Source organism: Miniopterus schreibersii, assembly GCF_964146895.1.
Source record: "Miniopterus schreibersii genome assembly, chromosome: 2".
Taxonomy (NCBI): Eukaryota; Metazoa; Chordata; class Mammalia; order Chiroptera; family Miniopteridae; genus Miniopterus; species Miniopterus schreibersii.
Genome location: NC_138102.1, coordinates 128,979,564 through 128,996,576, shown reverse-complemented (window position 1 = coordinate 128,996,576; position 17,013 = coordinate 128,979,564). Strand labels below are relative to the sequence as shown.

The following is a 17,013-nucleotide window of genomic DNA, read 5'->3' as shown; positions in this document are numbered from 1 at the left end:
TTCTTTAGAAATATAATGGTATGTTCATTTTTTTCAGACTGTACAGTTTGTTCAAGGAATTTTTGTTGAAAAATATGATCCTACGATAGAAGATTCTTACAGAAAGGTATATGTTACATTAAAAGGCCTTTTGCTTTTGACTTGACTTTAGATATAAATTATTGGTTTTAGCTTTATAATTATTGAATGTTATTTACAAAGTAGGATAAAGAAGCAGAGTTAATTTATAAAATGAGTGGGGAAAGTTGATTATTTCTTGTCATTGCATGTTTACCAGTTTATGAGGATCTTAAACACTTGACCTTCACTGTCCCTCTCTCTCATTCTATTTCATTCTTTTCCTCTGAGAATTTTAAGTTTACCCTGACCCCAACATTGTAATTTGGCAAATAAGCGTAAGAGCTAAGTCATCCATTTCAAGTGATAGCTCCATGTTCCATCCCACCCCTATTCCAAATACTAAAAAGTAGTCTCAGGTTCCCTTCTTTTTAACCTAAAGATGTAAGTACAGAAGTCTCCCTAACCTTCCTACTAATAACTCCTTGAGAAAGTGCCACTGCTCATAATAGAAAGGTTTATTTTGATGTTTACTAACACAACATATGACAATAAAACTTAATGTGCAGACATTTTTAATGTAGTAGGGAGAAAGTTATCTCCCATCTTACGTAAGATGCAGCATGGCCCCTGCTGCTATGCAGACATTGTGTTTCATTCCTCCTGCTGTCTACAGTCTACCAAAAACCAAAAAAAATTGGAAAGCCCTTCCTGCACCCCCACTGTGAGGTAGTATAACTCTTTTTTATCCACAGCTAATTTTAAATAACTTTTTTTTCCTAGAAAATGTTATGTGAAAAGGTGTAACAGAGAAACACAATTTATTTTATAGCTGCCCCTCTGCTTCCTTGCTACCAGAAATTTTGTTGCAATACAATGAAGGGGGTGTGGTTAGCTAGAAAAAAGAAACTCTGAAGTATGGCAGAATTGAGGTAGACAGAGTTACTTCTGATATTATTGGAACTACAACTGATTTTAATTTTTTGAGCTTTTTTGAAATAATTCTTTCCAGAACTAAGTGCTGAGTGATTCATATTGAGCTTGGATCTTGTCAGTATCCGAGTGTTGAGTCAGTATACATGGTTTTTGCACCTAATATAGTTTGGAGTTGGTGGACCTTGATTATCTAGCTATTTTTCCTCCTGTTAAAATATTGCTTGAGATTACAGTTGCTATAATCTTTGTCTCTGTTTTAAATATCACATTAGCTTTTGTGTATTTTAAGATAGTGTTGTTTACATTAAAAAGTGAAGGTGTATTTTGATTTCTTCCCCCCAGCAAGTTGAAGTAGATGCACAACAGTGTATGCTTGAAATCTTGGATACTGCAGGAACGGTATGTAAAACAAAGTACCAAAGTATATGCACAACTTGTGCAGTATTGACTTTGTAAATGCTAGTACTCTATAGACAAATACTAGTTGAGCTTATTTAAAAGTACGACTTGGGTTAAATTATAAAGCTGTTTTTCTTATTCTTGAATTCTACTTTTTTTGTGTATCCTTTGTAATTACAGGGGGTCAGTTATTAAAAAAAAATACTTAGAAACTGTTGGGATGAAAATTTTCAGTCTCACTAGTACTTTTAAAACAAGTTAAAATTTATTACCATATTTTAAATAATGTGGAAAATATTTGGGTATACTTATTTATTGATTTACATAATACATATTTATTCCTCTGTGGCTGTGTGAAGTATTTTGAATGATATCTTTCCTCCTTCAAAGTATTTATGGACCAACTAGATTTGTTGGTATCTGAAGGTGAAGGGAAGATTTATTCTGCATATATGGTATTCATTCAACTAATGTTTGAGTACCTGACATGTACCATGGACTGTGTCCTTACCCTCAAAGTCTCACAGTCTAATGAAAGAGAAAATATATGGGAATATGACAAGCTATAGGTAAGCATACTGGAGGACCCCGTAGAACTAGGGCATTCATTGTGAGCTAGCTGTAACTTGGAGATTCAGTTTGGGTGCCCTACACATTATGAAATATTAAAAAGCTTCCTTTAAGCAGCTTTTAGAGACAGGATATTTCTGTCCCACTGGAGTATATTTATTGCACATAAATCTGCTTTGGTGTATCATTTTTAAATTAAAAGCTTATTTTTTAAAATACCACTTTTCAAATATCTTTCCATGGACTGTAATTTTAAGATATGTTACATAATACTACAATATTCTTCATTGAACTCTAATTATAGACTTTGAAAATTGTCAAATTAACTGTCACAACATTATTATTCTATAATGACTCTTTCTATTGTAGGAACAATTTACAGCAATGAGGGATTTGTACATGAAAAATGGACAAGGCTTTGCATTAGTTTATTCCATCACAGCACAGTCCACATTTAATGACTTACAAGATCTGAGAGAACAGATTCTTCGAGTTAAAGACACTGATGATGTAAGCTGACATCCTAATAAATAAATGTACTTTATTTTAAACTCTTATTGTATGATATCCAATTTAAAAGTTTAAATTTAAACCCAATTTAAAGTTGATGTATTTATTTTCGGGGGCTTGTGTTTCAAAAGCTTTTTCCTTGAAAAGCCAAAATATATCTTTAACCCTCAGACATATTTCAAATATATATAATGTGAAAATAAAAACTCCTCTCCCCTTAACCTGTGTAAAATAAAATTTTTGCCTTTCCCATTTTTAAAGCATGCATTTGGTGGGGAGGAAGGAGAGATGTGGGTGACAACTGTTACTAATAGAGTGAGTGATGATGTTCTGGCCACATTACTGGTAGACTTAAGAGCCTTTTTAGCCTGGCTGGTGTGGTTCAGTGGTTGAGCGCTGACCCATGAACCAGGAGGTCACAGTTCGATTCCCAGTCAGGGCACGTGCCCAGGTTGCAGGCTTGATCCCCAGTATGGGGCATGCAGGAGGCAGCCGATCAATGATTCTCTCTCATCATTGATGTTTCTATCTCTCTCCCTATCCCTTCTTCTCTCTGAAATCAATAAAAACATATTTAAAAAAAAAAAAAAAATCAGTATTATATATAAGCACATCTAAAGCAACTATGACAGAAAAAGAGCATAATAATTTTTAAAGGGAACCAAAAAATATATTAGACTCTAATGTTAATTTACATGCCCCTTCAAAGTGCCCCATAATGGAGTTTAATCTGTGTAGGAAGCTTCAAAAAGATTACTTTAATTCCTCATCTTACTATATATAGCAGTGATAAACTTTGAGGTACCCTACATATTTATAGCAACCTCAGTGAAGCACTTCTGTTTTCAGTGAAGTAAGTCTGTTTTGTACTGTCTCTAGTAACTACTGTAGTTTTCTTCTATTAGTTGCATTAAACAAGTACTTATTAATATAATACTCTATATCTTCCTAAAAAGCCAAAGTTTTTGATTTTCTAATTTGGATTTTTTTCCCAAAAAGTTTCTAGGGAGTCAGTCTCTAAATGAGTAAAGGGAGTTTTGCAGAATAACTATTATTTTTCCATAATGTCCTTTCAAGTTATAAACATTACATGTATCCAAACACATTATTAATGTGGTCTAGAGTTTTAGTAAATAAAGATGATTTTACTTTCTGACATTTTAATACACTATATGAGAAACTAAAAATTCTACTTTTAGGGACTTTCCAGATTTCTCCTTTTTGAGTTGTAAAATTGGGAATAATTATTTGATAAATGCGTGTCAGGAAACCAGAAAACTTGAAATTGGTTCACATCTCTACGAGAAACATTTAAAATTTTTGAGCTATATTGGCTTTTTACAGCAACACCCTTTGGTATTTCCTTTTTAAAAAAGTTTTTTATTTTGCTTACTATAGTCAGTTATAAGTCCATTATGATATAATCTTAAGGGTTATTTTTCCCCTTCATAAACAGATCATAGTTTGTTTTCTAAAATTTTCACGTGAAAGATTCTTTAATTGTTAAGACTTTCATATTTAACTGTAAATTTTATTGCAAATTATTAATTGAATATTTTTCTCTGGCATAATATAAAAAATTAATCCTTAGAGTTGACTTAGAATTCTTTCAATTTGAATTTATATCGTGTATTTATTTACTTATTTCTTTTTACCCTCAAAAATATATTTTTAGGTTCCAATGATTCTGGTTGGTAATAAGTGTGACTTGGAAGATGAAAGAGTTGTAGGAAAGGAGCAAGGTCAAAATCTAGCAAGACAATGGAACAACTGTGCATTCTTAGAATCCTCTGCAAAATCAAAAATAAATGTTAATGAGGTATGGTGAAATATACTTTAAAAACTCTATTTGGAATTCAACATTCAGAATTAATGGAAAATAATGTGTGTATATTAACACAACCCAAAGTTAATGTGTACTCAGGGTGCTTTGTTGATCTTTGTAGACAGAAATCTTACATTAAATATATGCATATTAATAAGCAACTATGGTATTTTAGCCTCTTTATTAAAGTGGAGTTAACCATGAGAAGGAAGGAAGACTGGACAAAAAATGGTAGGGGTGGGGAAGACAGATTAAGTCTTAAGGTATATAAAGGATGTTATGTAAAAGAGCACATTCAAAAAGGCATGCACCGTTCTTGCCTTGAAGGGGCTTAAAGTTATGTTGTAAAGATACATAGAAAGGTTTGAAGAAGAATAAGGCTTGTTTTCTTTGTATGATGGTAAATGTTCTAACTGAACTAAGATTAAGATCTCTATACCTCCTTTAACTCAGTACTTATTTTAAGGAGAACAATTTTAGCCCTACTAAAAAATAAACAGAAAAGAACTTGGCAGTTATAAGAATACCTGGTTTTACTCTCATTTCTTAACTGAATAAAATATTTGCTTTCTGGGGTTCATTTATATCCAGTTCAATTTTTTCATTTTACTTTTTCATTTTTCGTTTTGTTGGGGGGTTTTTTGAGTTTTTTCCTTCCTATAATTAAAAAAAATAATTTGTTTGCAGATCTTTTATGATCTAGTGCGGCAAATTAACAGAAAAACTCCAGTGCCTGGGAAGGCCCGCAAAAAGTCGTCATGTCAGCTGCTTTAATATCCTAAATGCATTGTAGCTCTGAGCCAGGTATGTTCATTTCTTTTCCTCTTTTTTAAAATCATTTTCTCTTTTAATCTCTACTTCATTTAGGGCACTCTTGTTAAGACAGCAAGTATACGATTTTTTATTGTTGTAAAAAAGAAAATAGTTACTTCCCTTTTAAGATATCCATGAGTTAGTCTAATATCCTAGTGAATAAAACAATTATTTCATTTACATATCATCATCATAAGTAAAGTATTCCACATAAGTGAATATTCTAGTTAATTTAATATGTACGAGCCCCAATGGGACACTGGTTTGTGCTGACAGTACAGTGATGAGCAAAACTGACCTTTTCTCTTTGCCTCTTCATTGCCTTAATAAGTTAAGGTCTAGTGGAAGAGTTGGACAAATAATTACAAAATATGATAAATGCTGTGACTATAGAATAAGTCTATCTTAGTACTGATAATAAGAACCCCTGACACATTTATCCTATGCCAGGCACTCTTAAGTACTGTATATTACAAACAAGTGAACTGAAACACAAAAAGATTGTCACTTGTTCAAGCCCTGCAGTTAGTAAATACAGAGCCAGAATTTGAATCCAGCAATCTGGAGTACATGGCTCATAATTTGAGCCATAGACTGGCTCCCAAGTCCATGCTTAGTTATTATGAGTACTATAGGAGCACGTAACTGGGACACCAAACCAGGTATATCACATGTAAACTATGGATTCAGAGTACGAGACATCTGAGCTGATAATGAAAGTTAAATAAAAATTGTGTAGGGGATGGAGAGTTCCAGGCAGAGAGAACCACAAATTTCAGCCCACAGATGAAACAGCAAAGGAAAACTGAGCATGTAACATTTTTATATAGTTTTTGAAAATAATAATATTAAATGAGTTAATCGTTATAAAGCAATTAGACCAGTGCCTGGTACGTGATAAATCCTCAATCATTTAGCTACTGATGTTTGCCAACAAAATGATTTCCTGCTCAGTGTTCATTAAACCATACTGTACTGTATCCTTGGGCACATTATATGTTTGTGGTTCTGCTTCTTCCTATGTTAAATGGCCCTGTCCTACCATAGCACTCTGATTCTGTATCTTTTGGGGGGGTTTGATCTTACTCTCTGTTTGAGGCTTTCTGTTTAGAGGTAAATCCTCTCACTTCTGATATTCTGTCATTCCTGACCACATACATGCCCATTCGCACAGGTGTACCTGAACTCATATATTCCCACCTGTCCCTTCCAATTTGCTACATTCAGTCTGCTAGGAAAACTTAGCAAACTCAGACTCTGAATGAGGGCTTGTAGTTCAAGGCATTTGGGAAAATCAGTAGCCACATACATACTAACAGCGTTTCTGGAGCTTGCAACAAAGTCTGATTCCCACAAAAACAATAAAAGGGGGAACCTTTTTTTGTCCAGGCACGTATGCAGAAAATCACCCAAAGTAAATAAATATTTGGCAAACAATGTGTTCTGATTTTACTTCTTTTATTTACATCACTCACAATTTTCTTAAGTTTAATTATATGATTTTAGTGTAATACCAACTTTTTCTGGCATTCATCTAAAAGTTGATAGAATGTGTGTAAATACGGAATTAAAAAGTATATAACTGTCAACCCTAAGGAGCCATCATGAAATAAATTCTGTTTTGTCTACTTCTCTGAGCTAGCTTTTGAGCCACTCTTATTGGAAGAATGAGGAAGAAAGGTCTTGATTTTCTGACACTAGAAATTCTAGCGAGATGTGCATTCTATACTTACGGTGTAATTCTAGGATTGTAAACACTCTTGTAGTATCACACATTTTGTTAATATTGCTGTCTTTCTTTTAATCTGAATTCTAATAAAGTTGGCCTGACCTAAAATTTTAATGTGGTCCTGTCTCCCTTCCCCGTTTTTAATCTTCAGAAGGTAATACACAGAAGTTTGCACTAAGGAACACTCCCCTTTTTTATCTAAAACTTTCATTTGACTAACTTTCAAGAGAGCAGCAGAAGAGATGAAGTCTTTCCAAAAAGATGAAAACATTTACGCTTGCTTTGCTTTGCTATGAGTTGTGGGACCTTGTCATTAATGTAATGAGGACAAGAGCCTGCATTCTATTCATTTGTAACATTGTTGTCTTAATGGGTTCCTTTGGCTCTTTTGTGTGCTATTTTCAACCCATTTTGCAATTTATTTATTTTTTTCTTTTGACAGGTCTGAAGAACTGTTGCCCAATTCAACAGTGCCAGCATTCCAACTTTGTTAAACCTACCAACATCTTAAATGGACTTTCTGTGGTGGTACCCTTTAAGAGGCGGATGAAAGCTACTACATCAGTTTGCACATTCTAATCACTTTCCAGTATCACAAGAGAGATTTTTACTTATATAATAGCCCTAGAGTATGCAGCTGGTAAAACCAGAGGCTACAAATCCAGTATTACTGCTAAGAGACATTTTCATCCACCAATGTTGTACATGTATGAAAATGGTGTACTGTATACTTTAACACGCCCCATACTTTGTATTGGAGAGTACAATAATGTAAATCCTAAAAGCACCACTATTTTAGCATAATAAAAGAAAGTCCAAAGAGCTCCTATATAGACTACTCCAGATAACTTCGCTTCTTTGATACTTGTAGCTTATTGTAATTTTTTTTAAGAAAATCAAGGTCATTATCATTGTATTGTACAAATAAGCGCTTTGATTAACACAGCTATATAGTTTTTTTAATTTTTAAAAAACCTGTGGAGACAGTGATCTTGTCTTTAAAATACGATAGTCCTTTCAGTATAATGTCTTAGATTAAAGACGCCTTTAATATCTGTTGGGAAGGAAATGTCCAGATTTTTCAAATCTCTTATTATATGTTTCCTTTTTTGTTTACATAGGGAACAATGTTTATAGTTGTGTGTACAGTGGGGGTCTACAACAAGAAGTGTATATTTTCAAACAATTTTTTAATGATTTAACAATTTTTGTAAATCATTTTCAGGCTTCTGCAGCTGTAGATTCTCACTGTGAATTCCTTGCTTGCTCATGCATAAGTGTATTTGCAATACCAAATATACAGGTTTAGTATTTTTGCCTGTTAGTGATTGTTTCACATGTGTAACGTTTTGGTTGAGATGTTAAATGGTGGACGAGTACTGTGGATGTGAATGTGGGAAGTAATTTTAATCATGTATAATTGGTCACAAGGCCTAAGTTGCAGTAACTATTGCTGTTTTATTTAACAATGCCTTGTTGCTTTGTATGCATTAACGTTTGGGTGTAAAGATTGTGTGTCTATCTATCCAACAGGGAGCCACAGTATTTAAATTGACCAACCTAATGTTACAACTACTTAGAGGTGGCCAAATGTAAACTAAAAGCCTTAATTAAAGTGGTGCAATTTTGTATAACTTAGCATCAGTAGTTCAATAAATTTGGATTGCCATGCAAGGGCTTGCATTATAATTACTTGCCACTTGAATGTGTTTTGTGTAATGTTTAACAGTGCTTAGTAAATAAATATAGATTTAACTTCTTTTTAAATGTAATAGATGCATTTTACATAGTGTGGTTTCATAATTTAACATTTGGGCAAGCCAGACTGATTCATTAAGTACAGAACTGATTAGTGAAAGATGTCAGATTTTTCCCCTAGTATTGTTTGAATATCCACATATGACCTTTTGAATTTTTCCCTGAGAAAGAATTTTGTAAATCAAGCAATATTACTTATGAACATACGCCTTCTGCATAACGTTCAATAGCTCTTTGAAGTGTAAGAGGAAGAATTTAAACACTTTGACAGATGTTATGCCTATGGATTTTTAAAAAAATATATAGGATGAAGTTATACCTAGAATATTATGGTTATAAAATTTTTTGAATGAAGTGGACTCAAGTACTACTTTCTTTTTAGATAACAGATCTGTCTTTGTCTTATGTGTGCTATAATTCAGTTTTGAGGGTTTTTTTGACACTTGCAAACAAATGTTAACTCAAACTTTCTCAAAATATTTGTCAGACACTAGAGCATATCATCAATTAGTTAGTGAAACCATCTAATTTAGGGGTGTCTGCTAATCCTCTAAATAGATGCTATTCAAATGGGATATTTAAAGGCTTTCATTTAAAGAAGAAAGGATCCTACGCCTTACATATTTAACTCACAGAGTTCCATGTATTTAAAGCTTTCATGGATCTATAAAAAAATAAATGTATGTTCTCTCAGTAGCCCCACATAACTAAGAGAGTTGTTTTGGCAGAACTGGTTTTACTTATAGTCATTGGGAGAAAAGCCCAAAAGATACGGGATTATGGAGCACTAAAGTCACTTTAATTTACTATATGCTATTGCATCCATTTGACCCTCTTTGAAGGCACCCTCCTTAATTCAAATGTTTGTTGCCTACCAACCTGTATCAGGCTGAGTTCTAGGCTCTTAAAACAAATATTCAACAGATAAAATTGAAGTACTTCCATATCAAGCATTGTTCTAGGTCTGAGGATAGAGCAGTAAATGAGAGTAACTTAGGATCCTGCCCTCCTAGAATTTATACTCTATTATAGGGTTTCTCAGCCTCAGCACTGTGGATGTTTTGTGCTGGATAATGAGGTGTGGGAGGCTGCCCTGTACATTATAGGATTCTTGCAGCATCCCTGGTCTCCACTCACTAGATGCCAGTAATGCCATTGCCAAGTGTCCTCCAGTTAGTTTTAGGGAGCGGGGAGGAGAGCGGATGTTGACGGGCAAAGTCACCCTGGTTGAGAACCACTGATCTGGTAGGAAATACATTAATTTATTTAAAATTAAAAATACATTCTGGTGAGTGTTAGGGGTACAAAATGGACAGCTTTGTGAATAAGAATGTAGGCTCTGGAACCAGATTTCCAGGGTTTCTAATCCCAGCTCTGCTTCTTCCTAGCATGTGACCCTGGTTAGATGCCTCAATTTCCTTATCTGTAAAAGGGAATGATAATAGCACCTACTTCATAGGAGTCAAAAAGAGTGAAAGAAATGCCAGGGGTTTTTTTTATGTTTTGCTGATAGAAATAGGGCTGTGGTTACACAGAATGCACCATTGCCTCACATACAAAACAGAAACTGCACCTTAGGTGCAAATCATATGTAGAAGGACTTAAGTGCTTAAATGAAAAAATGCTAAAGTAGTTCGGTCAGAAAACACATGAGTTCCTTTTCATGTCCCCAAGGATGCTTGTAGAAACTTGAATTTTAGGAAAAAACCAGAAGAATATTTCACTTAATTTTTCTGAAAAGTATAAAAACCCTATTTTGACTTTTGTGTTGACTCAGCTTTTTTTCTTAAATATATCATCTTTACCACGTGAATATTATGAGTAGAAAGTTTTAAAACCACTATTTTTGAAAGTTTTGCTTTGCTTTTTTAATCATCTTGACTTTAGATGTGGGACAGCAAACTTAGAATCAGTGCGACCTGTGTTTCGTGTACCTCAGTCTGTGTCTTCATTGAATTTAATCCCCATCTGTTTTTCTGTCTCCTCTCTATTAAATCTTGGAAATGTAGGAAAGAGTTATAGTATTTTATAATTAATATTCCTATGACCTTATCTTAGAATTCTTAAGTGTTTGTGGGCTTAGAGCCTTAGCAAATCATGATTTATAGGACTCAAATTATCTTTAAAAATCTGTTCTGTAATTTACTGCAGTGCATCAATACAGCTGGTATTTATGAATGCATGAGAGAAGTGTAATAGGTTGAGAGCAGAACTAAATTTATGTTCCCTTAACTGACTATTAAGAGAAATATGCATCAGTCTTTGTTGGGATATTGATACTTATCAAAACTGGCTACTAAACCTATTAATGGCACAGCTAGGTTTGTAGGTTTGATATTAGTGTATCTTTGAAAGGTAGAAATAAAATACTTATTGCTAAATAGGTCTGTTTTCTAAATGCAGGGGTTTTTTTCTTCAGATTTTTAAAAAATATATTCCACATGTTGTACATACTTTGAACTTGCTCCCTTAAAACATGTTAGTGGCCTGTAGATTACTGACTTTAAGAATTAAAGATTTTGCCCCAAATTAAGGATAGCTACTTGATTTTTTTTTTAATCTGAGAATCAACAAATGTATTCAGTATTGCATGTCTGCCTTGTTTCATCATTTTATAGGCAATCAATATCTCCTGAGTTGTCTGAAAGGGTTTGGAGACAATTTTTACTATTTTATATTATGAACTTGGTTTAAACTGATTTTCCTTATACAGTGACATAAATGAAATAATTATGCAGATTCCGCATTTGGGTGAAAATGCAGGTTTTTTTCTGAAAACTAGCACAGATCTTACAGGATTTTTATGTGAATAATATATTCATTTAAGTCAAAAAGTTTTCAGGAGTTGTTAAATAGGCAGAGATCAAATGCTTTAATGTTTTTGTCATCTGCCATTATTAACCATTCAGATTTATATTTATAGTGTAGTTTATGTCCCCTGTAAGCACTCAGTTCAGAACAGGAAACTGTTAGTCATGTGCTGCATAATAGTTCCATCAACGACAGACTGCTTACACAGTGGCATACTCTAGAGCCCAGGAGTGTAGTAGGCTATGCCATCTAGGTTTGTGTAAGTGCACTCTGATGTTCGCATCACAAATCATCTAATGAAGGATTTCTCAAAATGGGTCCCATTGTTAAGCTGCTCATGACTTTATTGTCAAACTTTTGAATGTGCAAGGTGCTATGCTTGGGGTAGAGGGAAGGAGCAGAGAGTAAATGATAAACCCAGTCCCTGCTGGCAAGGTACTTAATGCATCAGTGGTGGGGAAGACAAGTCAAAAAGTTTTGAAAATCTAGTAACCTATCTAATAACAGATCATCTCTGTTATCCCTACTATGCAACTGACTAAAACTAAAAATTGTATTTTGTTTTAAAATGTATGGGCTATTTGATTTATATTTCTATTAGTTTTACTCAGGTCAATGTTAGATTCTCTAACCAAATCAACCAGTGATGGAGAACTACATGGCTGGCAGAAAAAATGAGTATATTTCCATATTGGAAGTGGAGTACAATCAGATTGGTATGGTATATAGCAAATAGTTACCAGGGAGCCACTCTACTGTTCTGAGTAATATGACTGAAGTAACATTTGACAGCTGTGTGAAAGAGAGGAGTAATGGTAGAGCTAGGGTTAACCCAGCCTGCTTGTAGGCTGCTTGGGCCTGGAAGCATGTGAATAGATTTGGAGCTCTGATGAGAAAGGGAGCCCAAGAAATTCTTTAAAAGTACTGGAAAATTGGCCAATGGCTTAGATGCGGGGGCTGAAGGAAAGAGTGTAAAATATCTGATTATATTAGCAGTACCAGAGGGATTGAGCACCAATGATGATGAAACCAGCAAGGAGTTGGTTTTTAGTGCCTGAGTGAAATAATGTTTTGGTAATACAAAGTTTACATTAAGTGAAATATTTTCATGAGTATCTTCTGAGGAGAGATTTTAACAGTTGGACCTTGAAGTCACTGACCTACAGGAGGCAGCTGAAACCATGAATGAATGAAATTATTTTTGTAAGGATTAGGCATGAAGGAAGAAAATAGGACAGCCTGGCCTAAGGGCTGAGGATGGGGAGGTGAGGGTTGGAATACAAAGGACTGCTATTAAAAGACAAGGGCGGACAGGCATAGATAGCCTTCTATTGTCTGAGAATACAGTGTCTTTGATGGCAAGTAACAAGATAATGTTCCCCTATGCTATGCTATGCTATGCTATGCTATGCTATGCTATGCTATGCTATGCTATGCTATGCTATGCTATGCTATGCTATGGGCCAGCAGCAATTCCATTCTCTAGACACATAATTTTTATCTGTCCCTATATGTACTACTTAGTGGAGAATTGGCTACTAATCTAAAGAGATGATAGGGTAGTTTTGGAAATAACGTCCTCTAATTAGTACCAGGTCTCTGGATGTCTATGCAGGGACTCTTCAGAGCCAGGGTTGACAAACTTCAAATTCAGCTCCACCAGGGCCACAGGCATCTTTCAGATACATGTCATGGAAATATTTCTCTACATACCTTTCCAATAATATAAACATTTTTGTTCTTGTTTTTCTTAAATGGCACTTTGGTATTTTACCAAAATATGTTAGAGGGATTCTTAATAATCCTTATAAACTAGGTTCTCATGTTGATCTATTTCTATTACTTCCTAAAAATATATTAATGTCCTAGTTAAACAGTATGTATTAGTTCCCAAGGCTACTATAACAAATTTCCACAAATTTGGTGGCTTAAAACAAACTTGCTCACAGTTCTGGAGGCCAAAAGTGCAAAATCAAAGCATAGGCAAAGCCTCGCTCCCTCTAGTGGCTCCAGGAGAGAATCCATTCCTTGCTGCTGGTATTCCTTGGCATTAAGCCACAATCACTCCAGACTTTGCCTCCATCTTCATATCTCTCATAAAGTGTCCGTTTTCTCTCTCACTTTAAGGATATTTGTGATGGCATTTAGGGCCCCTCGGGATAATCCAGCATTTTCTCAAGAGCTTTAGCCACATCTACAAAGACCCTTTTTTAAAATCATTTTTTAATTTTTAATTATAGTTTACACATTATATTAGTTTCAGGTGTACACCCCAATGATTAGACATTATAAAACTTAGTAAGTATGGAGTTTCCTCAAAAAATAAAAATTGAACTGCCATTTGACCCAATAGATCCCATTTCTAGGAATATAGCCTCAGAATCCTGAAACACCAATCAGAAAGAACTTATACACCCCTATGTCCATAGCAATGCAATTTACAATAGCTAAGATCTGGAAACAGCCCAGGTGCCCATCAGTAGATGAGTGGATAAAAAAGCTGTGGGATATTTACACCATGGAATACTATGCAGCTATAAAGAAGGATCTCATACCCTTTGGGACAGTTTGGAAGGACCTGGAGAATATTATGCTAAGTGAAATAAGCCAGGCAGAGAAAGACAAGTACCACATGATCTCACTCATGTGGAACATAATAAAATAAACTGGTGAACAAAATAAAACCAGAGACATAGAACACGGAACAGACTGAGGAATCTGAGAGGGAAGGCAGGGTGGGGGAGTGGATGGGGAGAGATTAATCAAAGAACTTGTATGCATAACCCATGGACACAGACATTGGTATGGGGAAGGCCTGGGGGTGGAGTGGATGTAGGGTGGAGGGGATCAATAGGGGGGAAAGGGACATCTGCAATACTAAAGATAAAACTAGCATTCACAGGTTTGGGCATTAGCAGGTAGACATGTCTTTGGGAGACATTATCAGCCCACTATACAATGTTTTACTAATTTTGCAGTAACAAAAACTAGTGTGGGTCTACTCTAGAATTACCCAAAACATGCTGGATTAAATCAGACCTAAGGGATTCCCTAAAGAGATCCCACCTAGGAAAGCCCCAAAATTAAGCTATTCTGCAGAGATTCTTCTAAGGGAAGCTAGAATCAGATAAAACTTTCAGGAGTTAATAAGAGGGCCAGTCTGGGCTAGTTCCACAATTCTAGGATCAATATACTGTCCATGGAATGCTGTGTTAGACATTATCCCACTGAATTACCTTCCACTGGTGTTAGCATACATCCTGTTTACCATAATAAGTATTTTATGTTTTTCAGTGATGACAGAAATTTCCCTCTTCCACTGGGTGATATAAATAGCAAACTTTATTTTCTTTGTTTTCATTTTCAGACACGACGAGAGGGCTTTTCCTCCACCCACCCCCCATCTTTAATCATATATACATGATTCATATTAGAAGAAAATGAGTGCTGCTTAAACCAGTGTTAGGATTTAGAAGGTTTTACTCAATTTCTGCACTGAATTGAATGTTTTGTGTTTTGTTTTAGTTTTAGTTTTTTAGTAATGGGCAGGCACAAGAATTAAGTGATAAAACTTCATTTGGTTAGCCCAGCCCGTGTGGCTCAGCGGTTGAGCATCAACCTATGATCCAGGAGATGGAGGTTCAATTCCAGGTCAGGGCACATGCCCGGGTTGCGGGCTCCATCCCCAGCAGGGAGCGTGCAGGAGGCAACCAATCAATGACTCATCATCGATGTTTCTTTTCATCTCCCTTCTCTCTCTGAGATCAATAAAGATATACTTTTTAATTCATTTTGTTAGAATGAAATACATTGAACATCCAAACAAATTAGGGATTGATTCAACCCAATGGGTTTGGGGTTTTTTTATATGTTCGTACATCCTGCATTAGGGGTGAGGTTTCTGTCACTGGACCTTCTCCAAATAGGCCTTATTCATTAATTATTTGAAGTGATGGTATAAGGAGATGGTATCATCTGTGTGGTTTATGTATTTAAGACATAGGTTCCCAGAAGTCGATTCAGTTATCCGCTTCTAGACCTATTCTGGAAATAGTTTCCATCACTTCACTCATTCATTCCTTTGCATTTTCTAACTTCAGTAAAATATGACTTGGGTTATACAGGATTTTAACTGAAGAGTTATAGAGTCTGTTTTATTAGACTAAAGGACAATAATTCCTGAACTACATCTTGGGCTCCTTGCAGAAACTGAACCAGCTGATAATTATTATTTAGCAAACACCTGACTTAATTTTTCAGCCAGCTCTTAATTTTTCAGAAACAGCCACCACCATGACACTTACTCATTCCACCGATGCCGTCATAGAGGATGTCCCTAAAGAAAGAAGTGGCACCCCCTACCCCTCCCCTCATTCTTCCACACTGAACCAGTACAGGATATTCCTGTGGTCAGGGCATTCTCCTCTTGGCAGGATGTGGCTAATGCCGGATACAGAATTAATTATTTTGTTGCCCTAGGCCCCGTGCCAAGGGTGTTGTTCAGGGACAGTAAAGAGGACAGGTCTCAGGATGTCATCCAAACAGAATGGATATAATTTGTCAGCCCTGGAAAGTGAGGACAGTTTACAGTACTACCTCTCCCACTATCGGTCAGAGGTGCATCTCCCCGTGAGCTCATCTACCCAAGGCTGTTACATCATAAGGAAGGAATTTTTAGCTCAGTTATTCATAAAACTCACTGAGAGGAACAGCAGAACTAGTCACAGCTGGCTCAATTGCTTTGTCTCATATTGAAGAAGAAAGGTAAATTCTAGGAAGCAAAAGATTTTGACACACAAATGAACCCTAAAACACCAGATGAGTTAACCCAAAATATATTCAATATCTAGCCTTAAACCTAATTTGACTATAACTTCTCTTTTCCAAAGGAAAATAATCTGTGGAATACTAATAACTATTACATAATTATTAATCTGTTACGCTATGTATAACAATCTGTGGTATCAATTCCATAGGTAGACTGTTTCTCTGCTCTCCTTTCCTACTATCCTGTCAAGGTGAGAGGATCACAAAAGTGTAAGAAAGCTGTCACCCAGGCTCCCCCAAACCAATTAAAATGGGGAATGGTGACAGAATAAGAAAAACCAGCAAATGGTAGCTTAATTCTTGGTTCTTCAGCATAATGTTTCTATGAAAAAGACATTTCTATATTGAACAACTCACAAGCTCCGACAGTTAAGAAGTACTAATATTAGTTATTTCTTGGTTTCCTACTATGTGCCACCCACTGTTCTAAGCAGTTTGTGTGTTTGTCTTAGGCCCCAAAACTATACTAGGGAAATAGGGGCTATTAGTGGTCCCTAATAGTGCTAATGGGTATATCCAATCAATAGAATGAAATATTCATTATGAACAGTGGGAAATAAAATTTTTTTGCTGATATAAATGAATACTTCAGAAGCTTGAAAAATCTGTAAGAATTATTCAGGAAGTTGGAATGTGGCTGGATACAAGATAAATATGCTAAAACCAAATAGCTTTCTTCTACATTCACGATAAGCACTTAGAAGTTGATATAGGAGGAAATATTTATGACAGATAAAAACTAAGTGTCTAAAGTAATAAAGCTTACAAGAAAGTGCTA

The 17,013-nt window shown here is 35.2% G+C and overlaps 1 protein-coding gene across 1 annotated transcript in view; it reads left to right on the top strand.

Moving 5' to 3' along the window:
• RAP1B (RAP1B, member of RAS oncogene family) overlaps positions 1–8,598 on the top strand; it is a 42,813-nt gene extending 34,215 nt beyond the window's left edge. Inside the window, exons 3-8 of the mRNA XM_081130506.1 lie at positions 38–106; positions 1,336–1,392; positions 2,332–2,472; positions 4,148–4,291; positions 4,985–5,101; positions 7,282–8,598. Of these exons, the coding sequence (XP_080986632.1) occupies positions 38–106; positions 1,336–1,392; positions 2,332–2,472; positions 4,148–4,291; positions 4,985–5,071 (498 nt within the window). The 3' untranslated portion in view covers positions 5,072–5,101; positions 7,282–8,598. The remainder of the gene's footprint in view (positions 1–37; positions 107–1,335; positions 1,393–2,331; positions 2,473–4,147; positions 4,292–4,984; positions 5,102–7,281) is intronic.
• The last annotated feature ends 8,415 nt before the right edge of the window (positions 8,599–17,013 follow it).